The following is a 25,885-nucleotide window of genomic DNA, read 5'->3' on the forward strand; positions in this document are numbered from 1 at the left end:
GGCAATGTATTAAAAGTCAGCAGCTGCAGTATTTGTAGCTGCTGGCTTTTAATATTTTTTTTTTTTGGCGGTGTGGGTGAACCCCCCGCTTTAATAACCCTCAATTTACTCTAATCAGACTTAATTAATTCCCTATTCTCCTCCGTTTAATTATTATTTTCATGCATTTTATCTTTTGTCTATGTTTATTTTATAAATGATAAACAATTAAAACTTTTTTTTGTTTGCTTTTGTTAGTGAATATTTTTACACATATATATTAACATATATTTCCACATTTTTACATTGAAATGCGCTAAATTTAAAAAAAAATCTATTTATTTCATTTGTAAATAACTTTTCAATGCTTTGTACCACTGCTGATAGCTGAAGTTAATATAAAACAGTTGCGGTAGGTATCAGTAATTGGTATCGGCGAGTACTAAAAAAAAAAGTATCTGTACTTGTACTCATTGTAAAAAAAATGGTATCGTGTATCCCTAGTTACAAACACTTTCATTTTAAGGGGTTATGATTATCTGATAAGCCATTTACCTATCCAGGAAATACGGAGCACAGACGTGGAAATACTGTTGGATTATTTTAGATTTTGGATTATTTTAGAAAAAGAAACAAACAGAAACTTTTTAATTTTATTTTGTAAACAATATATCACTGACACTATTTAATTAACACTGGGTTCATCATATTTTGGATGTATATTTGCACTATATTTTTGTCTAGTTCTGTTGTTTGTATATATTTTATGTTACATGTGCTGTTTTTTACCATTTTATTAATAAAATAATCTGACCAGAAAATGTTGTATCATTAGACAGCTTGTATTTATCAAATAGGGCTGCCGAGATTATTCATTAAAGTTTAAAATGTCAGTGTAAATGGCCAGAATTAATGCATTGATTAGTTTGAAGTAAGCATGTACTTATCCAGACTGTAAAAGTGACTTTGGTAGCCATGTGCTAGAACTCCTTTCTATATAAATGACACTGTGCTGCAGTCTGGAGCCCCTAGGAGTAAATAGCTGTGTGCTTCCCCTAATGAATTCCCGCACAGAAGCTCCAATTCCGCCTGCTCTAGCTGCAGACAATCTGTCATGCAAGACTGATCAGGCAAACCACTCAGCTGCTAACACAAAGCAGAGTGCTCTCTTCAGAGACCTACGTGCTGTCACTCCTATCAAAGAGAGTGAAGAGACAAAACACCAAGACACAAAAGCGGGCTTTAGAAACTATTTACTAAGCAAAGGCTGAAAATGCACTTAAGTTCCTCTCCAATTCATTTGTGCTTAAATATACATATGTATGAAGTCTAACACAGTAAGGCTATAATAGGATTCAGCACTATCCCTATGCAATATATATTCAGTGGCGGGACAAACTCTTCTTTCCATCTGCTCTATAAACACTCCGCTGGGCAATGTACAATGTATAGTAAGCTGTAACAACCAGAATGAATTTGTGACTGATCTGACTTCAATAAACTAAGTCTAATTTGTGGGCTTCTTTGCATGTCTTCAATGTTTTTTGCATTGCTTTTTTATTTTAAAAAAAATGTATATTATACCTCAAGTTACTATTATAAGAACAGAAGTTTTCTGCTTACCACTGACTCTTTGTCCAACAATAACCTTGTTATAGGAAAGTTCTGTTTTTGTTCCCCCCTATACTAGTATTAACTGAAACGATTGATAGTAAATTTCAATTCCATTTCCCTAGCAAGCAATCAGATTTAATTTTAGGATCCTTTCACACGAGTCCAATCAGAAGGGGATTTACCAATCTAGTCACACTATCCAGTCCAGTCAGTAGGGTATCTGTGATGACCAGATCCTTGCTGAGCTGGAGCAGGATGGAACTGATGCCACAAAGGTGACATCCATGCCCATTCAGTTTTTTTTCTTCAGCATTTTACTACTGGGACTTTCTGAACCCATGTTGGTCAGCCAGATAAAAGCAGACTGGTGTCATTTCGTATCAGGCTACCTCTTATCTATCGCATTTAGGTCCATAAACTTGGGAAAAGGTGCAGACCTTTTACACTTTTTTCTGGACCTGGTCCAACCATACGTTTGCATCTGCCTGCTCATAGGCATAGGCTCATAAGATGCAGCCTCTGATCTGATCGTAGTGTTCGTGTGAAAGGGTCCTTAGTGTAGTGAAATAAGTGAAAGATAATTACTAATGCATTAAAAGAAAAGTATTTTTTTTTTTTTTTTTTCGATTCATACTTACCTAGGTATATGCACCATCAGACCAATGCTGCAGTTGTTCCCTGGCGTCTCTGCACTGAGAACGAGCCACCAAACATCGCTAATGGCTCAGTTCTCACTCCTCCCTGAGAGGAGAGCTGCTGACTGTCAGTCAGCATCTCTCCTGCTCTTTTTCTCCACGCTCATTGGAGCGCTGAGCAGTGGAGGGATGGGAGCAGCTGTCTCAGCGTCTCATCAGCTCACTGAGACTGCCATCAGTCAAGGCAGCTGGCGGATCCAGACTTCTGAAGTCGGGATGATGCGCTGCCTCGACTGATTGCAGTGACGTCAGCGGAGATCGGACTTCAGATTGCTCTCCCCTGAAAACAGGTCACAGGAGTGCAAAACGAATTGCACTCCTGTGACCCATAGGCCAGCCTAAAAAGCTCAGGCTTGACTTCTCCTTTAATGAATTGATTATTGCTTTATAGGCTTTTATAGGTTACTGTATTCTGGATGTAAGACCTAGTTGGCAGTAGATGACCTTCAAGACTGAGATCTACAGATAACATTGTGAGTTTTCCAGGGATGCACTCTTATGCCGCGTACACACGGTCGGACTTTTCGTCTACAAAAGTCCAACGGACGCTGACGGACTAAAGCTGGCTGGTAATCCGATCGTGTGTGGGCTTCTCCGGACTTTCAACGGACTTTTTTAGCCTCAAATCCGACGGACTTTAGATTTGAAGCATGCTTCAAATCTTTACGTCGTAAGTACGACGGACCCCGAAATCCGCTCGTCTGTGTGCTAGTCCGACGGACAAAAACCCATGCTAGGGCAGCTATTGGCTACTGGCTATGAACTTCCTTATTTTAGTCCGGTGTACGTCATCACGTACGAATCCGTCGGACTTTTGTGTGGTCGTGTGTAGGCAAGTCCGTTCGTTAGAAAGTCTGCTGCAAGTCCGCCGAAAGTCCGCCGGAAGTCCGCCGGAAGTCTGTCGGACAGGCTGTCGGACTTTTGTAGACGAAAAGTCCGACCGTGTGTACGCGGCATTAGTTAGTGCACCCAAGCTATGTCCTTCACTCTGTAAATTCTGTGAGAGGGATGTCCAAACCTCAACCCCCATCTCTCTGCAGAAAAAAACAGCCTTCACCCCAGGGTCTCGCAGCTCAACTGAGAAGGCCTCACACACCTTTCTTCAGAAGTCCAATATTCTCTGATTCCTTCCCAAGGCCTAGAACTAGGGAGACGTCTTTTGTTGCTAAACAGCGGACCATGTACTCAATATTTCACCCCCTCCCTCAACTATTCACTTCACCTACCATGGTCCAGATTAATTTGTTAGAGCTGCTGGAGACAATGAAGACTTAGATATATATAGATTCTTAAGAAGTTTACTATAGGTCTGGTGCTCAACTTTAAAGGCAATAAAAGAACTCAATACTGCTTGAGGCATTCTGCTACTGATTAACAGATTGTCTCTCTTAGGCTTAATGTACACGGGACGTTTTTACAACCTCTCCTGAACAATTTAACTTGACAGATAAAAACCCACGTTTAAAACGTCCGTTTTGCTGCATTTACATGCCGTGTATAGCGGCATTTGCCGTGTATAGCGGCATTTGCCGCGTTCTGCCGCGTTTGCGTTTAGAAGCGTTTGAAAAAAAAAAATATTTTTCTTTTTAAGATAGCCAAAAATGAAAAACGCCTATAAACAAAACGCGGCTAAATGTGGGTACCACATTTAGCCGCGTTTAGCGGCGTTTACCGTTTGAAACATCGAAAACTTCGGCGTCTGAACTAATTTTTTTGCCTTAAAAAAAAAGCCTGTAAAGGCAACTGCCTAAAAACGACATTAAACGAACCTGTGTACATGTACACGTAAGATAACATTGGATGAATTCAGGGATAGCTGAAAAAAGCACCCAACTGCCTCTGAACGTCCGTTTACCAGCAGCGGTGTACATGAGGCCTTATGGGGTGAGTTTAGTCCCAGGCTCTGCATTCCTCCCAAATGTGAAAGGTTACCATGAGCTAAGGTAACCTTTGTTCCAGGGCCGGTCCCAGGCGGGTGCACGGGGTGCAGTGCACCCGGGCGCCAGAGAGGTGGGGGCGCTGAAGCGCCAGAGTGCTCCCCTCCCTCCTCCTCCTCCTCTCCGTGTCCAGAGCAGGCTCTCTCCATAGGTCACGGCTGCGGAGCGGCCGCTGTGTTTTTCGCTGCTGCTAGAGCCCATCCCCCCTTCTCCTGTCAGAGGAGAGCAGCCGCCGGAGATCGGAGCGGCTGGTCTCTGTGTGGAGAGAGACCAGCCGCTCAGTGACTTCGCTGAGGGGGAGAGCGGTCCATGCCTGCAGCCTGACAGGCTGACACAGGTTCTCCTCCTCTGTCTCTCACTCCCGCGGCCCGCCCAAGCATGTCTAGACAACTGCTCTTCACCCGGGTGGCGCGGCTAACCACTGTGCTCTCTAGCTGCCGCCCAGGTTTTAATGGGTCTCTAGAGTACTAATACTAATGGGGGGTTGTCCTGGTGGGGGGTCTGTACCAATAGAGGGGGGGGCATTGTCCGGGGGGTCTGTACTAAAGGAGGGGGCTTTGTCCTGGTGGGGGGTCTGTACTAATGAAGGGGGTATTTGTCCTGGGGGAGTCTGTACTAATGGGGGGGGTTGTCCTGGTGGGGAGTCTGTACTAATGGGGGGGTTGTCCTGGGGGGGTCTGTACTAATGGAGGGGGGTTGTCCTAGGGGGGTCTGTACTAATGAAGGGGGGATTTGTCCTGGGGGGTCTGTACTAATGGGGGGGTTGTACTGGGGGGGTCTGTACTAAAAGAGGGGGGTTTGTCCTGGTGGGGGGTCTGTACTAAAAGAGGGGGGTTTGTCCTGGTGGGGGGTCTGTACTAATGGGGGGGCTTGTCCTGGGGGGGTATGTACTAATGGAGGGGGGTTGTCCTGGGGGGGTCTGTACTAATGAAGGGGGATTTGTCCTGGGGGTGGCTGTACTAATGGATGGATCTTGCCCTGGGGGGGTCTGCACTAATGTGGGGGTTGTCCTGAGGGGGTCTGTACTAATGGAGGGGGGTTTTGTCCTGGTGGGGGGTCTGCACTAATAGAGGGGGGGTTCTCCTGGGGGGTCTGTACTAATGGAGGGGGGGTTGTCCTGGGGGGGTCTGTACTAATGATGGGGGGATTTGTCCTGGGAGGTCTGTACTAATGGCGGGGATTTGTCCTTGGGGGGTCTGTACTAATGGAGGGCGGGGTTTGTCCTGGGGGGTCTGTACTAATGGAGGGGGGGTTTGTCCTGTTGGGGTCTGTACTAATAGAGGGGGGTTGTCTTGGGGGGTCTGTACTAATGAAGGGGGGTTGTCCTGGGGGGGTCTGTACTAATGAATGGGGGATTTGTCCTGGGGGGGTCTGTACTAATGCAGGGGGGTTTCTCCTGGGGGGTGGTCTGTACTAATGGAGGGGGGATTTGTCCTGGGGGGGTCTGTACTAAAGGAGGGGGTTTATCCTGGGGGGTCTGTACCAATGGAGGGGGGGTGTTTGTCCGGGGGAGTCTGTACTAATGGAGGGGGGTTTGTCCTGGGGGGTCTGTACTAATGGAGGGGGGTTTGTCCTGGTGGGGGATCTGTACTAATGGAGGGGGGGTTTGTCCTGTGGGGGTCTGTACTAGTGGAGGAGGGTTCTCCTGGGGGGGGTCTACACTGCAGCTGCAGGCTCTTCTTTTGCCCCTTCCCCTCCCTCTCCTCCGCACGTGCACTGCTATACTAGTGAGCGGTGCTGGTCTGTACTAGTGGAGGAGGGTTCTCCTGGGGGGGGTCTACACTGCAGCTGCAGGCTCTTCTTTTGCCCCTTCCCCTCCCTCTCCTCCGCACGTGCACTGCTATACTAGTGAGCTGGCACAGCCTCCCACTATGTTTCTTCCCCCACCTTCATATCAGCCAGGGAAAAAATAGAATAGAAAAAGGAGCATAGAAGAGAATTGTGGGACATGTAGTCCCGAGGACTGACAGCCCCACTGTAACACGGAAACTGCAGCCCACACAGCATGCTCAGCTGAATGGGAGAGAGAGAGAGACAGGAGCCTGGGAAGCTTTCAGGGAAGTACACCCTGGACTCCAGAGGGAGAGGGGAGTGCTGAGGGAACACCATCTGAGAGGGAACCCCACTGCCCTGCACCACCAGAGGGAAAGACACACAGCCTAGCGCCATCCCTGGTGGAGAAAGGAATGGAGTCATTGCCGGAATACAGATCTGGGTGCTACCCAGCGGAGTCACCACGGGCAATTCAGAGTGAGCTGACTCCTGATCAGAGGAACCGTCGCTGGGTCAGGTGAGAGGGCCGATCGTCCATTATCTACTAACGTCCATAGGAACTGCAGTCTCTGACCATCTTCTTGTTCTGACCATCTCTTGTATAATGTCTGCAGTCTCTGACCATCTCCTGTATTATGTCCGCAGTCTCTGACCATCTCCTGCACTATGTCTGCTGTCTCTGACCATCTCCTGTATCATGTCTGCAGTCTCTGACCATCTCCTGTATTATATCTGCAGTCTCTGACCATCTCTTGTATAATGTCTGCAGTCTCTGACCATCTCTTGTATAATGTCTGCAGTCTCTGACCATCTCTTGTATCATGTCTGCAGTCTCTGACCATCTCTTGTATCATGTCTGCAATCTCTAACCAGCTTCTGTACCATGTCTGCAGTGTCTGACTGTCTCTTGTATCATGTCTACAGTCTCTGACCATCTATTCTATCTTGTCTGCAGTCTCTGACCATCTCCTGTATTATGTCTGCAGTCTCTGACCATCTCCTGTATCATGTCTGCAGTCTCCTGTACTATGTCTGCAGTCTCTGATCATCTCCTGTATTATGTCTGCAGGCTCTGACCATCTCCTGCACTATGTCTGCAGTCTCTGACCATCTCCTGTATCATGTCTACAGTCTCTGACCATCTCCTGTACTATGTCTGCAGTCTCTGACCATCTCCTGCACTATGTCTGCAGTCTCTGGTCATCTCTTGTATCATATCAGCAGTCTCTGACCATCTCCTGTATCATGTCTGAAGTCTCTGACCATCTCCTGCACTATGTCTGCAGTCTCTGACCATCTCCTGTATCATGTCTGCAGTCTCTGACCATCTCCTGTACTATGTCTGCAGTCTCTGACCATCTCCTGTATCATGTCTGCAGTCTCTGACCATTTCCTGTACTATGTCTGCAGTCTCTGATCATCTCCTGTATCATGTCTGCAGTCTCTGACCATCTCCTGTACTATGTCTGCAGTCTCTGACCATCTCCTGTATCATGTCTGCAGTCTCTGACCATCTCCTGTATCATGTCTGCAGTCTCTGACCATCTCCTGCACTATGTCTGCAGTCTCTGACCATTTCCTGTATCATGTCTTCAGTCTCTGACCATCTCCTGTACTATGTCTGCAGTCTCTGATCATCTCCTGTACTATGTCTGCAGTCTCTGATCATCTCCTGTATCATGTCTGCAGTCTCTGACCATCTCCTGCACTATGTCTGCAGTCTCTAATCATCTCCTGTATCATGTCTGCAGTCTCTGACCATCTCCTGTAACATGTCTGCAGTCTCTGACCATCTCCTTTACCATGTCTGAAGTCTCTGATCACCTCTTGTACCATGTCTGCAGTCTCTGATCATCTCCTGTACCATGTCTGGAGTCTCTGACCATCTCCTGTATATGTCTGCAGTCTCTGACCATCTCCTGTATATGTCTGCAGTCTCTGACCATCTCCTGTACTATGTCTACAGACTCTGACCATCTCCTGTAACATGTCTGCAGTCTCTGACCATCTCCTTTACCATGTCTGAAGTCTCTGATCACCTCTTATACCATGTCTGGAGTCTCTGACCATCTCTTGTATCATGTCTGCAGTCTCTGACCATCTCCTGTATTATGTCTGCAGTCTCTGACCATCTCCTGCACTATGTCTGCAGTCTCTGACCATCTCCTGTATCATGTCTGCAGTCTCTGACCATCTCCTGTACTATGATTGCAGTCTCTGACTGTCTCTTGTATCATGTCTGCAGTCTTTGACCGCATCCTGTATTATGTCTGGGGACTCTTTCTAACAGACAGCCCTCTCTGTGTGCATCAGAGAGACTCCCTTCCAGGTCTCATTAGTGTTCTCTCTTCCTGTATTTTCTTTATTGTTAAGAGATCGTGGGAAGATCCTAGGGTAACAAAGACTTCTTAGGGGAGCAGCTCTGTGTTTGAGTCGTTGCCATATAATCATTTGTAAAGGGGAGGAGTTGGTAAGATGACCACGCCCATGTGGGGGCGCCAGAAATATTTCTGCACCCAGACGTCTGTGACCCTAGGATCGGCCCTGCTTTGTTCCCTCTCTCTGTTCTAAAGTTGATCCTTCCTCTTCAGCTGCCGTCACTGATGGGTTGATTTACTAAAACTGGGGTGTGCAAAATCTGGTGCTGCTGTACATGGTAGCCAATCAGCTTCTAACTTCAGCTTGTTCAATTAAGCTTTGACAAAAAAAAAAACAGGAAACCGGCTGGTTTCTATGCAGAGCTGCACCAGATTTTACGCTTTCCAAGTTTAGTAAATCAACCCCTTAGTGACTAAGCAACAGGAGCTCTTTCTCCTGACTGTAAGATCTTTGTTACCACTTTACAAAAGGGAGGTAAACCTCTGGAAGACCCTGTTACACCTTCTTATACTCACATCCCAATTTTTTGTATTGCCTTACTATACCTAAATACATTGTGCATAATAACAGAGCAAGTATTAATTTGAAAAAGATGAAATTGCTTAAAATACCAGACAAGACCATGTTAAAGCGCAAAATATGACATTCAAAATGTCTAGCTGTCTGTAACTTCATTCCTTTCTGACCAATGGGAACCTCCATACTCCTTTGGTATGGGGTCATTTTAAGAAGTGAATTTGATCAGTAGCCTTTAAGTTCTTATGCCACAAGACAGCTGTGGAAATGTGGAGATTATTATTTGAACAGAGATTGTACCTGAAATAGTAATCACAGCATGAATATGAACAGTAGTACTGATAGGATTACACATAAAATATCTAATGTAACACCTCCCTAAACAATAGCGATCTCATCTGGATATCTTGCCCTCTATTATTCTCTGTAGGTATTTTCTGCTGAATCATACTTTATGTCTTCCTGCAGCATGTAAGTGAGATGGAAGTATAGATCACAGTAAGAGTATTGGGAAAGCGAACACAAACACTCCTTAAACCTTTAATTACCAGTGATTTTATTTCAGCTTGTATCTGAGTTAGTAATATAGGGTAGAACGTAGAGACAAAGTTGTGATCTGTCACAAAATTTACTATCAAACAGAATTCTAGACATTGCACAGATTTCAGCATATAATGCAATAAAGAGAGCTTTGCATCGCAAAAAAAAGTGCTTTAGACTTGATGCAGCTTATCAAGGAGATATGGCAGCATTATTCCACCAAAATTTACTTTGGAGGTTGCCAGTTTCAGCTTTCCTCCGTGTCCAGGCCCAAATCTATGCTGAAAGCAAGCAACTCTATGCAGCTTTGTACAGTAGCAGATTTAAACTAAATCACTTATAAATAGACTTACTGCTAAGTACATGAACCGCGGAACAACATAAAGCCAGGAAGAATCATATTACTGTTCCTAAGAGAATGCATATTTGAGATATTTTGCATAAAACAACAAGTAACAAAAATACTACAACGCAGTGTTTGATCGCCAGCAAGACAAAAATACACACAAAATGCACGCCTGCATTTGCTTATATAAGAAGCGTCAGTAACAAGGGACCTGTTCGTCTAGACAACACTTTAAACTGCGGTACACAATAACTAAAACAAATAAAATTAAATGTTTGCTAAGTGTGTCTCCTAAGCTACGGATCTTCAATTTTCTGACAGCAAATATACTGTGACGTCTAACACCTGGAGGAAAGGAGTTCGGAAGTGTTGTGCTTAAAGACACACAAACACATATTCATCATCTTGATTAGTCTTCTCTACTTCAAAAAAACTAAAGGTGTGTGTGAAAAGTACAATAACAAGAAAAGTTATTTTGGCCCATATCAACCAATCACCCTTCAAGTGTCAATTTAGGAATATAGAAAATAAAACAAGGTCTCAGATTGGTTGCTTCTGGCCACAATACAAGCTAGGCAACACAGGTGAATTTAATCTCTTGATACTGAGACCTTTGCTGGAAGTTGCCTCATTAGACTAAAAGCAGCGATGGCAGACCTTGGCAACCCAGATGTTTTGGAACTACATTTCACATGATGCTCATGCACTCTGCAGTGTAGTTGAGCCTCATGGGAAATGTAGTTTAAAAACATCTTGGGTGCCAAGGTTCACCATCACTGGACTAGAGCAACACCAGAGATTTTCAGTATGCTACTTAAATGCTAGAGAGATGCAAATGCAGAGCTGGATCATCCACAAGGAGCGTAGGTCCCAGGGGATGTCCATGGTGTCCAGCAACAAGTTTACTGCCCCTGCAAGGAATTGCTCAATTTGTCAAAGGGGAACAAACTTATCACTTCACAACAGAGGATGCACTTGTAGGTAGATGGTGTCTGATGAGTTGGGTCTGCCTGTCGCTTCAGAAGGAAGGATGCTCTTGTAGTCATATGGTGGGGCAGGTCATGCCAATACAGAAAATGCAAATTGAAGAAAAGCAAAGCTGCTACTATGCCTACGGACCCATTCTTCCTTAATTAGTCTCTTGACAGATGTTACAAATGACTCCCTACAAAGTGGGCTACACAAATGGCATGTAGTAGCATGTAGTAGGTATTGGTCTTGGTTTAATTGTGTTAAAGAGATGTGCTAAATAAAATGTTGCCCCCCAATCCTATTAAATTAATACAATTACACTGTACTGTATAAAGCTGCCCATTCATGTAAAAATCTGATTGTATAATCTCTGCACATTGTTGTTTAGATTTGTCAAAACTAGGTAACCTAAGGGGCTACCTAAACAATTTGCACAGTTAGGCAGGCCCTTGAATCACATAGTCGATGGCAGTGCCAAAGCTTTATCATTGGAGCCAGTAGGTTCTCAACATTTGGTTACTTAATGCTGAAATCTAGTAATTTAGCAAAATCTACCATTGCAGTGCCCCCTACCCCTTCACTGCAAGGGTCAAATGCTCATTTAGCCTAGGGGTGCAGGGATAAAGTGTAATACTTACCCTAACCCTGGCTCCAGCAGACTCTAACCAAGGTACAAGCTCACCTCCTCGTGTACAGTGTAAGGTTAATGGCACTGCACTGTACATGAAGATGGTTCATGGCCCATATATGGGCAGAAGAAAACAGTGCTGTATTGAGATATCGGGTTAGATAATACTCCTTATTCAAGACTAAAAGAGCTTTTAAGCCTTGCAATGTGGGGGGGGGGGGGGGGGGGGCACTGCGAAGGTGGAGTTTGTCTCATTCCCAGAGTTCCGATTTAATAACATTCCTCTCCCAGGTTTACATCTACAGTAAAACCTTGGTTTGAGAGTAACTTGGTTTGAGAGCGTTTTGCAAGACAAGCAAAATTTTTAAACAAATTTTGACTTGATATACAAGCGATATCTTAATATAAGAGTAGCGTCATGTCACAACTGAATATAAAAGAGAAGAGAGGCGTCTCTAAGTGTAGCAATATGGTTACATTTAATGAAGGTTCAACATTTAGCAACTCACATGAATGATGATTAAAATAGACACATCTAAGTATGCAGGCATCCGGGGTAAAGCTGTCCACATAGACCGTCCTCCTCACTGCCATCGAAGTCATCCCTTCCACACTGTGCTCCATGAGCGGTTCAAGCCTCGCTTTCAGATCGCTCTACTGCAGGGTAGTCTTCCTGGTCATGATTGCAGACTGACAGCAGTGAGAAGCGGTGGTGCGGGGGATGGTCTATGTGGACAGCTTTACCCCGGATGCCTGCATACTTAGATGTGCCTCTTTTAATCAACAGCCATGTGAGTTGCTCCTGCTGGATTTTGCTTCTAATCTCCTTGTGGAGGCTTCCATTTGTGAATGGACATTTTATGGTTACACAACCTATCACATTGCTATAAGTTTTTTTATATGGACTATAAACTGAAGGACTTATGAATAAATGGTTGTGGAACGAATCATCTAAGTTTCAATTATTTCTTATGGGGAAATTCGCTTTGATATACAACTGCTTTGGATTACAAGCATGTTTCTGCTCACAATCCAAGGTTTTACTGTACTCTGAGCATTATCTTGCTTTCCTTACAGTGTAAGTAACCTTACAATAGAAGTTCCTTACAATGGAAGTCCCAATCACCTACCAATGATGTAAAAATATGTGTGACTAGTAATTTTAAAAGCAAAGTTGCCTTCTTGCTTCTGCTGCCTCTATGCAAATGCCTACTGTGCCAAAAAAGGAAAACCCATCTCTGGTTGTTGGTAGATGTAAAGCAGATTGTACAATGAGACTGTAATGTGTACTTTTGATAAAACAATCACCAATTCTAAATTCACTTTGAAAAAAATACCTTAGCGTTTGGTGTACACTGCCAAAACACATAAGGACTTTCCAAACTTTCCAAAACATCCATTATCAGTTAATGGCATTAAAACTTTAACTAAGAAGTTCAAAAAACAACATTGTGTAAAAGAATACAAAAACAAGAACTTACCTTCATCATGAATAAAGTCCTCATAAGATTCCCATGTCAAGTTACTCCAGTACAGGCTGTCACCCTTGCTTTGGTTGTAAGATGTGAAATCTCGAACACATTTTTGTTTCAAATGGCCCATAAAGAGTTGTAGCCCTATCAGGGCAAAAACGCTCAAACAGAAAACTGTTAAGATCATTACATCTGCCAGCTTCCTAACTGACTGGATAAGGGCTCCGACAATGGTTTTCAGTCCTATCGAAAATAAGATGAATAGTTAAAAACATAGCATATAAGTAATAAGTCCAGTTTAGTTTACTACATGGTAGCTTCTGATGCCATGGGTATGAAACTATACCTACTGCTACCATGAAAGGTACAAAGCTAGAAGACCATTATGTGTATGGTATATAAACTTATGTTTCTGCATAAGGCTTCATTATTCCTTTGTATTCCTCATTAAACAACGAGTGAATGATTCATTTTATGATTTCCAATATTTTAAATGATCAATGTAGGCCATGCTAATTATGCGAAACATTTTATAAGTGCTTTAGACCAATGTTGCATAAAACAAAAGAAATATTTAGTAATTCATCATGCTTCATTTAAAAAAAACGTAATTTTTAGAAAATATTTTGCATAGTTTGCAATGGCATAGCTCGTTTTTTCTCAACTTCTAAAGCTGAAAAATAGCTTCTATACTCTAAACAAGACACTGGAATAAATGTTGTTTTAGCCCTGCATTAAAAAGCAATTGCATCAGATTGTCCTGTTAGTTTTAGATGGGGTTAAGCAGGATATGATCCCTTGCCAGGTCTTTTTTGTTGTCTGTCCCACAGTCCCCAGTAGGACTGGGGCTCTATTTGCAGGTGAACTCCCCGGTTTCCCCTTCTGGAGAGCATTCTCTATACAGTTTTACAGGAAAGTGCTAGGGGCTAGCAACATCACAATGCCACTAATCTTTAAATTCTTCTTCTGTGTACAGCATAATTGCTGGAAGTATGGGGACCTCAGAAAGGGTTGTAATTCAACATCACATTAATGTTATAGTATCTTGCAAGCTAAGACCTTAGATAATTTCTTTAATCTCACCATTTATTGGTGATTTGTGAATTACTATTACAATATTTATCTAATTACATTTAGTAATTACTATTTTGTCTGCTCTATGTTCTTAATTTATGATTTTAAGTATTGTAAGTATTTATTTTAGTTTATTTTGGGTAAAGATGACACATATTATTAGAATCTAGAACAGTTCAGACAACCCCTTCTAAATTGGATCTTCACCCTCAGAAAAAACTTCCCTCCAAACCACCCCTCTTCCACTCCTCTACTTGAATAGAGCTGTTTTTTTTTTAAGTTTTCTTTTCGGTTTCAATATGTTTATTGAGCTTTTGGATAAACAAGAGATTCATAAACAAGAAACGTGTACAAATTACCAATAGACAATATTGTTCACAATTATCCTATGGCATAGTGAAAATAGGGGATGGTATCAAAAAATGAATATTGCATAAAATGCCATATCCCCACAATCATCGCCAAAGGGGAGGCTCTTCTCCAGCAACACCCCTCCATAGGAGGCAATGGCAGAAACCAGGATAGTGAGAATTAAGTTTTCTTTTAATTAAAAATGTGCAGCCTCCCCCCCCCCCCCCCCCCACGCACATCACTTGCCTAGGCCAATGATGTGCAAAGTGCTCGCCGTGCCTCCTGGGATATGCATGTCCCATATTACAGGAGGCATAGCCCTTCATTCACAAAAGAGGAAGGGGGCGTGCCTAGTGTGGCATCATCAGGAGGTGCACCGGATGAACCCAGAAGAACCGGCGGGCCGTCTTGATGATGTCACAAACATCATGGCAGCGTGGGACTAAATGATGACAGAAGACAAGAAGATCTCAGTGGGACATCGCTGGATCCTCTGAGCGGGTGAGTATCTGAATATCAGATAGGCAGGGGTAAAAGAAAAATGAGGAAGGGGGTGAAGATCCGTTTTAAGCATGTTTGAAATAGGACAGATTCTGCTTTTATAGCCTCAAGCTGTCCACCTATGCTAAAATTACCTATATTTGTTTTCTTTAGCTTTAAAGAGGCAGAAAAATATTACCTTCTATAGCACCTTGTAGTTAAGATTAGGATAAGATTATAAAAGATAATAGTAACAAGAATATTCATGAAGATAGAAATTATCCAATCAGCAGGAATATATTACTAAAGAGTGATTTTTTTGTGTTTTTTTTGTAATGGTTATTTAAGGGTATTTCCCTTTTAATATAAGCAAAGATGGTTTTGTTTAGCTGGTGCAAAGTTTACACCCTTTAGACCTAAACTACAGAGTTGACTTTTCATCTCTAAGTATAGATGGCGAATAACCTTTTGTTGGTGATCACCTCATTTGTCAGACAACAAGAAGTTAATCTCAAGCTACTTAGTAAATGTATAGTTTAGGTTTTAGTAATCCATGGTCTGAAAACCGAGCAATGTGGCATTCAACACCATTTTGTTTTTGGTGTATAACCAAGACCACATGTCAAACATTCCTGGTATTATTACAAATATCATTGTAAGTATTTACAGAATAAATAGACCAACTTACACAGGTCACTGGTGTGGCAAACACTCAATTAGGGCCGAGGCACTTCTCTATTGACAGCTTGTTTGCTCTGTATATTACTCTGTAGGTGGGACTATTTATTTCTGTCAATTTCAGGGACATTTTTAAAGCTCAAAGTAAAATGATCAGAAAAAAATGAAAACATACTGAGGTTGATTTACTAAAACTGGAGAGTGCAAAATCTCATGTAGCTCTGCATAGAAACCAATCACCTTCCAGATTTTATTGTCAAAACTTAACTGAATAAGCTGAAGTTAGAAGATGATTGGCTAACATGCACTGCTGCACAAGATTTTGCACTCTCCAGTTTTAGTAAATCAACCCCACTCTGCTGAAATCCAATTCATACAAACACACATGGGCAATAAGGCTGTTGCTTTTTTTTGGTTGAGGTAATATTGGAGCATTGTCCAGGTGCAAATATCATACTATGCTGACATATGGGTAATATTCTGAATCTGGAAGTTTATGTTGGATTTTATTTTCTTTGCTGCCCAGTGGCTACCAAATTTGAGCTGCCTTGCCCTTGCAGCTTGAAAAACGTTCTCATTTGCCAACTCCTGACACCTATGCTTAGATGACAGAATCACTTTGCCCATCTGTATCTAAAATTGAACCCCAGCTAAAATATTTTTTTCAAGCACAGAACAAAGTGGGGAAGCTCTATAACATTTTAATTGCCGTCTGTGACCCTCCTGGAACACTTCCTCATTACTTCCTGTCTTGAACAGGAAGGACATAGTTACTTAGTTTGCATTGGAGCAGGTGTTTATCAGGGACAGAGACAACATTAAAGTACAAAGAATTTTTGTTTTTGTTTTGGATAGGGTGAAGAGAGATTAAGACACCTGTCAGGTTTTCATTTCTGTCTGTGTCCCCATTAGAAGGATTCACCCTCTCTATTTATCCTGTTTATAATTATCAGCAAAAGAAAAACCCAAATTTTAGGTTGTCGTCAGAACATTAATGGAGTGGAAATCTTCCCATGGGGACACTAGTTTGGGTGATTCTAGTGAGAATCTTTTTTCAAAGGGACTTCCTCTCACTTCCTGTTTCAGCTATGGGACAAGAAGTGAAGGGAAATCTCAATTGGATACAGATAGTAAAAAAACGAAAACCTGACAGGGGTTATATCCTTCCTCACTCTATTCAAAATAAAAAACAAAAGATTTGCTTTTAGTTACACTTTAAAACTGATCTCCAATCTCCACGTTTTAGTGAAGTTTAAATAGTTTGTTTGGACAAAGCTGTTACATTCAATACTAGATGTTTCTGCTGTGTGCTGTAAAAGGCTGTATTCCGGAACAAAATTAAGTGTTACGCAGCCAGTCACAGGAAGCTTTGTAGTCTATGAATGAACACAAAGCTTTCTCTGGTTGGCTGAGGGAGAGAGGTGGGTGGATGATGTCACAATCTCCAACTCAGCTATTCAGAGGAAGCTTTACATTCATTCATTAAATACAAAGCTCCTTGTGAATGGCTGAGCAGTACTCATCCCAACTTGGTTTTGTTTCGTTTCCTGTCCTGCTGTCAGCCCTGTATGTTGGGGTTTTTTTTTTTTTTCAACTTTGTTTTTATTAAACTTTTGCAGGGATTACAATAGGGTAGCATTACTGCATCATAACATGGATACAGCATTTCCCAATACAATACACAGCCCTGTATATTGTATGTAGCTGAGGCTACATACAGTTTATTTGTTATTTGTTAGTGAGAGTCTACAGCCAATTGGCTGCAGCTGCTGCTTAGTGTATCCTGACAGCTCTGGGTTCCGCTGTCAGAATACAATCTCCCAGCGGAGGTGATTCCTCTATCTACCACCCTTATGTGGATGGAGGTATCTCTGGCTAGTTTTAGTTTAGGAGGGTTTTTGGGGAAGGCGGTTAGGTATTCTGTAAGCCTCTTTGGAATTATGCGTTTTTCTTATGTGTTCATGCTTGAGTGGAGTGTAATGTATTTAATGAGCTTTACCATTTCTCTTGTTCTAGTTGTATGCTTACTCCATGGGGAATATTAGAGTAGAAGTATAACGCACCAATACAATGTTAATGTATGTAGAGAAAACAACCAAAGACTATAAACTGCTGTACTTAGAGGAGGGGGGCTTCGGACACACAGGGAGCGTGAAGTGTTAAACGCTGATGTGTCTGACAGGGTTGAGCACTGTGGGGCTAACATTTATCTCCCTCCAGCACAATGGTCATTTAAACCTAATAATTACTGCCTTGGATAAGCTGCCAAATTAGAACATGATATATGAAATAAACAAGATTTATTGTTTCTTTACATGAGCTATAACATAATCTCCTTGTAGGGAATGTTCTATATCAAAAAGGGAAAGCCTAATAGTGGTCTATTTTTTATTTCATTCATCCTTTGTTTCAGCTGCATAGGAAACATCTAAATATACATGTGATATTAAAGCATATGTCAGTACAATATAAAACTGCATATGCAGTATATCTCTGCAATAAATGCACATCCCTCTATGTTTTATCAATTTAAAGACCCTGCAAGTATAGAAAAATACCTGTTGATATACAAGAAATGCACCCATTTCTTAAAGTGTATTTCCACTTTTGCAACCAAATAGATTTGTTACATGTTTACATGTTTCAATTAACATAGCATAACTAAAAATAGTTGGTTACCTTTTTAAGTGTTTTTACATGCTTAAAAATTATCACTTGCTCTCCCTGCCTTGTAATGTTTAGGAGGAGGCTGTGGAGTTTTAACATAATTAGCCCTGTCTCTAGTGTGTTTGTAGTTCTTCCTTATAAACTATAAACTAGATTTGAACACTGTACTAACAAAGGGTTAATATTTTAAAAACGCTCTTCTGCATTGTATGTTAATGAGACAAAGCTCCATGTGTGTGGGGACAAAGACACTCATTTTATCAGGAAATTCTTAGAATCAGCCAGAACACTTTCTCCTTAGAAAAAGAAATATAAAACTTAAGAAACAAAAAAAAAAACAACAACATTTTTAGGCATGCTGTGTGAATGGGAACATGACAAGCGAGTGGGATTTTCTCAAATGTCACTACAAAAGTGGAAATAGACTTTAAACCATGTTGTGAGCTGACAACACAACACAATTTTGTGGACTGAATATGGTCAGCCCTGCCCAATGTCTTCTGGCAAACTACTCCCACTCTCAGATCTCTACAGCACAAAGGCTAAGCATTCTGTAGTCCAAGATACAAACTCAGAGGACTCTTTGAGATAGCACAGGAAGTGTGTAATAGACACGGGGCAGCTCTGAATTTCAAACAGGATCAATCATTTTCTTGCTTGCTTTTATCATATATAACAACATGCTTTCCATGGCGTGCTTAACAAATCAAAAGAGAGCAAATAAGAGAGTTTCATTTTCAGGGGCTACATACACTTTAAGTGCTAAAGCATATTTGACCTGCAGGCAATCTGAACCCAGAACTGATCATTCATATGTGATCGTAGCATAAGGGATTACATGCGAGTGGGCACGTTTAGATATGAGAACCAGCAGCCTCCCATTGCTTTTAATAGGGCTGCCTACTCATAACTAACCGCAGGAACCCCCAATGTGGTTTTCCTATGTAATCACCAGTAGGGTGCATTCGCAGGTGTGAAAGCACCCTAAAGCTAGTTTAGTAGACCTTCGTTTTTACTCCCGCCTTTGAAATGATTTTCAATCATAAATATCCTGTAGATCGATACAATGTTCAGATCAAACAAAAACATCCATGCTTTGTTAAATAATAACAATTTGTCAATTCTTAATAAATGTGAACATATCATTAAATAAATTTTCATTTAGCTAGATTAGCACAAATCAAAGTGTAAGCAAACAGTTGGTGAAAAAAGGATAATATCATGCAACACCAAGCAGGAAAGACAATAGCCCAGAATACTCCATACTTCAGAACACCCTCAATAATAACACCTCTATCAGAGCTCATTCTAGATCATTCTAACCAGATGTTGGCAAAGTATACAAAACTTCAAGAGTGGCAGGCTTATCTCTTTTAATGATCAGAGTATACCATTTTATTACATGCCATACAGGGCATGCTCTGGGTAACTAAAGGTGGCTAGGCTGCACTGTGAAAATTGTGCCCTAAATCCCAACAAATTGGTTAAATCACAAATTTTTACGCCCTGACTGTCACTGCTCAGGCACCGGCCCAGATTGGTGATCTGGTAACTCTGGAATATATAACTTTGGAATCTCCAGAAGGGCAGTAGAATGTCAAAGTATCTAGGGACCAGTGTGAGTTCATCAAACAATATTCCCATCGCCCAGGTTCTTGTTGTAGGCTAAGAGATGGATGGGTGCTGCAGCAGCTACCAGCTGGAAACTGGTAACATCACAGATTACCATACAGAACATATTGCCAGCACACCAAGGTTCTTCAAGTAATGCCCAAACACTTTTATCCAGCGTGATCAAACCACAGTGTAAGAGTGCAATGTTTCGGTGCCACATGCCTGACGATGGGGTCCTGCATGGCCCCAAAACATTGCACACTTCCGCTGTGATGTGATCACTCCAAATAAAAGTCTTTGGATGTTACCTAAATGTCCTCAGTGTACTGGTAATATGTATGTTAATCTGTGTGAATTCATGATTGCTGCTTTAATTCAGAAAGACGTCTTGCATTTTTCCCTATGGCTCCAGGTCCTTTACATGGCAGGGCTGCTGTCTGGACCAGGTTGATTTACTAAAGGCTATGTTCCACGGGCAATTCCACTGCAGGCAACAGATCAGCAGAAGAATTACACAGAGTCTTCCACTCCATCTCTATGGAATCAACAACTTGCTCTCCCAGCTAACCTGGAAGCACCTTCATAAAAACAGGTAAGTGGTCTTAGCGATCCTCTTGCTGGAGATATGTCACATGTGACAGGATCACTTGCATAACATGACCCTAATGGACTAGAGAATATATATACATTAGCGAATGTTCTTTTTGCCAACTAAAGCTGCACTCACTTTGGATATGTAATCATGTGTAAAGGAAAGGCAGGATTATGAACGTTCACTACTTCTTAAGTAAATTCTTTAAAGCCAACAATACTATCCAAATTTTACATTTTATTTTATTTCATTTTAGAAAGAATGGCGAATAGTTTTTAGAATTGTCTATACTTTCCTGTCCTGGTGACAATCTCTTTCCCCATTTCTTGCGAAGACCTTATAAGTACCAAAATTGGGGAAAATAGTCCCAGAGGGGTCACAAACAGAAGTAAAAACCTGAAATAAATTTGAACTCTATAAAAATTCTGTTGGGAGTTAGGCTTTAAGAGATTAGACTCACCTTGAGTTTGCCCATTAGATTAGTTTATCTATGCCTGACCCAATTACACTAAGCTGACATTCATTTGCAGCTTTTAAGGGTACCTTTAAATTCTACTAGCGCAAAAATGTATTTTAGATGAAAAAAATTAATGTTCAATCTCCATAGTAACAAAATGTGTGTATTCAGACAGATTAATTACCAGGTATGTCTGACATACAATTGCCAACATCTGTGTTAGGATGCCCACCTAGAGATATTACCATGCAGACCTATCACCTTCCCATGCAGGTCAGAAATGTTAAACACTAAGGCTGAATGCAACTTGTCCTCAGGATGTATTACAGCCTTGTCATAATGTGCGCAGCAGTGCTGGTAATGGAGCCATTTCTGAAGAAAGCCATCTCTTTTCCAAACCTACAAGCGGCTAATTATGATATTAGCTTGAGCTGCAATTATTAGGTGAAAAAATGTATGTGTAACTGCATGAAAAGATCAAACCTATAAATATACAGGGAGGGACTTTTTTCTTTTTTGTCAAAACATTCCTTCTCGGGGAATTGTAACAGTATCCAAAATCAATTTTTCTGTCAAAATGAGGATAACAGACGGGAAAACTGTGCTGTTTTCCAGACTTACTCTGTATTCAACACAGAGGGTGTATTTGTTTTATGTTGTATGAAATTACATAGGGCTTCCCTCAAATCAGTCCATTGCTGGTTAGGAATCGTATTTTCCTAATAAGCTTGTACAGCACAAGAGCCAGGATGAGAACACTACACATTGATTTCTAGATTTATATCTCTGGTAACTTACATTTTTCTTTATTTTTTTTATCAGCTGTATTTTGTTGGAAGTAAAGCTCTTCATGATAAAGTTGGACATGAGTTTTGGGCCCCCACATTCAACTATTCGTCAAGTAAAAACACTTACTATCAATTGAGTGCTAAGTAGAAATTAATCCTGTCCAGGTCTTGCTGACAATAGGTGGGGTCCCAGCACTTGTCTGCCCCACATCTAGTATTAATGGGCCCCTAAAGGGCCCCTAAAGGTCCCAAAGGGTTCTTGTACCACTGCAATGTTTGAAGCAAGTCCACAAAAAGTTGTGAAGTTGGGATGGATGCCTATATGTTGCATAACCCAATGGGACGCTCTCTCTAAACTTGTGTTCTCAAGTCAAGCCATCTTGTGGTCATTGCATTGAAGAATTTAAAGTTTCAGTGATTTGCATTCATAAATAAGAACAGGTATTCATTCTGCAGACAAGTAGCATTCTCGACATAGAACCATTCCACAGTATCTCAGTGTCAACCACTGTCAGTAGGATATCAGTTTGGTTAATCGGAATGGTATGTGGGCTTTTACAAGCAGCCTTAGTGTTTAACCCGATCCTCACCTGGAATAACCGAGATTGTTTTCAAAGCTCGAAGTACTCTGAATGTTCTTAAAGCTGACACATTGCCCAGGTCCACAAACTCAGTGGCATATCTGTAATAAGGGAAAGGCACACACAGACTAGCAAAACACCATTCATAATTGACAGCAAATGAGGAGGGAAAACAGGTCAGACTGAAGCACTTGCAGTAGCTGAGAACTGGAGTGGGGATGCTCTCTTACCTGGGATTACCGATATAGTTTTCAGAGCTCTCAGCACTCTGAAAGTTCGAAGGGCTGAAACATTGCCTAGGTTTTTAAACTCTGTTACATACCTGTAGAATCAAACCATAGTTATTTGGAATCGAGAAATCGAGGAAACCACTGTATGAACACTGAGGTGGTGATTTACTGAAGAATGTAAGTGTCACACATGGATCAGAAAACCTGTTTTTGCTTCAGAAGCACATTGATTTTCCCTTAACAGAGTCACCATTTTAAATGGGAAGTAGACCCCTATCTGAGACCCTCTATGTAGATGGCTCTTCATCTTGCACTTGTTTATATATGCATATAAATACCAAGTTAGATCCCACAACAGGATCACTAAATATAAATATATATAAGATGCAATACTAGATTCCAACTGTGGTGCTGCTGGAAAAACGTAAGATTGTTATGGTGAAACCAAGTTTATGCAGGACACTGAGATCATGCATGTTTCTACATGAAAGGGAAGACTCTTAGGGGGTCTACATTTGGCAAAATGTGGGAAACCTAATTTAACCAGAGTGGTACTTTAAAACAAATGCAGATTTGCTGATCTCGAATAAAAGTTCCTCTTTTTGTACATCATCCCCAGAGTTGCAGAAATACCATCACTATCAGCCATAAGTAAAATTTAGCAAAATAAAATGTTTTCCTTATGGGCATAAAGCTGGTCTGTCAAGCATATTCTGTCTCTCCGTCCCTTTTCCTATTATTCTGTAAGTTAGGCTAGTCCATTAAGTAAACTTTACAATAGAATATGAATGGAATTAATAGAGCACCAGGATGAGTGACAAAAACTCTTTACCTATGTAAACTGCTTTTTATATAATAAATACTATTGTGGGCCCTATTGTCCTTAATACACAGTCAGTACATTGGTGCATCAATCACATTACCAGCACTAAAAATTAAATGCAAGGATGAGATGAGGCAGACCTTTGACTTGACAGGAAAAGGAAATTATTGCATATCTTCTGTGAGAGCATATTTATACTGCAGTATTTACAAAAAAGTCATTTTTACCGTGACATTTACAAGTTTTCTCTTCCATTTTTTTTTTTTTTTTACTTTTTGGATGATAATGTATGGATTAGGAATCCAAAAGAAAGGCCCCTATACTAGATCACAAAGCAGCTTATCTGCCAGTCACCTTGCACAGGTGAGTTGCAAATAAAGCACTGCTCAATGGCATGCTCATGTTTATAAGCAATTGCACCAGTGATTTGTGGGGTGTCTGTGTTTTTCGGACCCCTCTCAAAAGCCCACTGATTTGTCTTCTATCAGTGTAGTAAGTGCCTGAATTTTTAGAAAGAGAACACAAGGTCAGCACTTTGGACAGCGCTCAAGATAGTTTCTTGTTATTCAATGTAAACCCAGCACTTCCTAATAATGAATGGCAAATCTGAATACGGGATAACTAATTTTTGCTTGCTTAAAAGAAAACAGACTTGGAAAAGAATGCTTAATTATAGAAAAAATTTAACACCCAACTAAGCAAATGTTAGTATATCAAGCCAAATCTTTTTGGGAATAAATAATTGTGCACTTTTCTGCCTACAAAAAGAAAGGCACAGGGTCCCAGTACAAGATTTAAATTGGGATTCTTCAAGCCTTTTTTTGCAATGAAAACTAGTAATAATATTACCTTTCTCACGCAGGATAATCCTACTAGAGGCCAAACATAATATGATGGAAAACAGGGTGTGACAAAAGGAAAATTCTTTTTACATTGTGTACAATACATGATGTACTGTGAGCACAAAACTGTTGCATAATTGGGATGAGCCGAAGGCTCAGTCCAAACCTAGGGTCACATAGAACTTTGGCTGTTCACAGGGCTGGACTGGCCTACCGGGATACCGGGAAATATCCCGGTAGGCTGGCTGCACTGTAGTACCGCTGGGGCCGCTCACTGCTTGTCAGGGCCGGACTGGCCTACCGGGATACCGGGAAATATCCCGGTAGGCTGGCTGCACTGTAGTACCGCTGGGGCCGCTCACTGCCTGTGTCAGCATCAGCACTTTGAAGAGCAGCAGCGGCGGCCGCCGCTGCTGCACTATGCCAGCTGTGTGTCACTCACTCACTCTCTGTGTGAGTGTGTGTCTCCGCTCTCCGGGGCCGCTCACTGCCTGTGTGGCTGTGTCCTGACTGACTCCTGACCTAAAGATCAGCAGCGGTGGCCGCCGCCATGGCTGCCTGTGTGTCACTCAGCCACTCACTGTCTCCTCCATTCGCGCCGCCCACCACACTCATCATCATGCCTCAGTCTCGCTCTGTCTGTGTGCCTGAGGGGGAGGAGCAGGAGAATGCCGTGCTGCTCCATTTTGCCTCGTCCTGTGCGGCGCCAGCCAGCACCGCCCACTATCTGACTGCACGAGGAGAGAATTTCAGTGAATGGCCGGCAGTGCAGCTGCTACAGCACAAGAATCAAGGTATTTTCTCCCTCTCCCTCTCCCTCTCCCTCTCCCTCTCCCTCTCCCTCTCCCTCTCCCTCTCTCTCTCTCTCTCTCTCTCTCCCTCTCTCTCTCTCTCTCTCTCCCTCTCTCTCCTTCTCTCTCTCTCTCTCTCTCTCTCTCTCTCTCTCTCTCTCTCTCTCTCCTTCTCCCTCTCTCTCTCTCTCTCTCTCTCTCTCCTTCTCCCTCTCTCTCTCTCTCTCTCTCTCTCTCTCTCTCTCTCTCTCCCTCTCCCTCTCCCTCTCCCTCTCCCTCTCTCCCTCTCTCTCTCTCCCTCTCTCTTTCTCCCTCTCTCTCTCCCTCTCCCTCTCTCTCCCCCCCTCTCTCTCTCTCTCCTTCTCTCTCTCTCTCCCTCTCTCTTTCTCTCCTTCTCTCTCCCTCTCTCTCTCCCTCTCCCTCTCCCCCATGTTTTGTTCAAGTGCCAGATAACTTTGAAAAGCTGTATACCATCAAACGCTGCCACTATGCCCATAGATTGCCAACACTGTGCCCTGCCCATCAAACGCAGCCACTGTACCATCAAACGCAGCCACTGTACCCATAAATTGCCACCACTGTGCCCATCAAACACAGCCACTGTGCCCATCAAACGCAGCCACTGTACCATCAAACGCAGCCACTGTACCCATAAATTGCCACCACTGTGCCCATTAAACACAGCCACTGTGCCCATCAAACGCAGCCACTGTACCATCAAAGGCAGCCACTGTACCCATCAATTGCAGCCACTGTGCCCATTAAACACAGCCACTGTGCCATCAAGCGCAGCCACTGTACCCATAAATTGCCACCACTGTGCCCATCAAACGCAGCCACTATGCCATCAAACGCAGCCACTGTACCCATCAATTGCAGCCGCTGTGCACATTAAACACAGCCACTGTGCCATCAAGCGCAGCCACTGTACCCATAAATTGCCACCACTGTGCTCATTAAACGCAGCCACTGTACCATCAAACGCAGCCACTGTACCCATAAATTGCCACCACTGTGCCCATTAAACACAGCCACTGTGCCCATCAAACGCAGCCACTGTACCATC

General features: G+C 42.3%; 1 protein-coding gene across 4 annotated transcripts in view; it reads right to left on the reverse strand.

Moving 5' to 3' along the window:
- The window catches only part of LOC141144373 (sodium channel protein type 5 subunit alpha-like), a 586,505-nt gene that overhangs the window by 342,558 nt on the left and 218,062 nt on the right, over window positions 1-25,885 (reverse strand). For 3 of the 4 annotated variants that reach the window (XM_073630007.1, XM_073630006.1, XM_073630004.1), the window contains 2 exons: window positions 22,143-22,234; window positions 12,861-13,094 (listed from right to left, as the gene is read on the reverse strand). In XM_073630007.1, the coding sequence (XP_073486108.1) occupies window positions 12,861-13,094; window positions 22,143-22,234 (326 nt within the window). Of the gene's footprint in view, window positions 1-12,860; window positions 13,095-22,142; window positions 22,235-22,363; window positions 22,456-25,885 lie in introns of all 4 variants that reach the window. The other variant, XM_073630005.1, reaches the window with a different exon arrangement.

Source organism: Aquarana catesbeiana, linkage group LG05 (genome assembly GCF_042186555.1).
Source record: "Aquarana catesbeiana isolate 2022-GZ linkage group LG05, ASM4218655v1, whole genome shotgun sequence".
In the NCBI taxonomy this organism is placed as follows: Eukaryota; Metazoa; Chordata; class Amphibia; order Anura; family Ranidae; genus Aquarana; species Aquarana catesbeiana.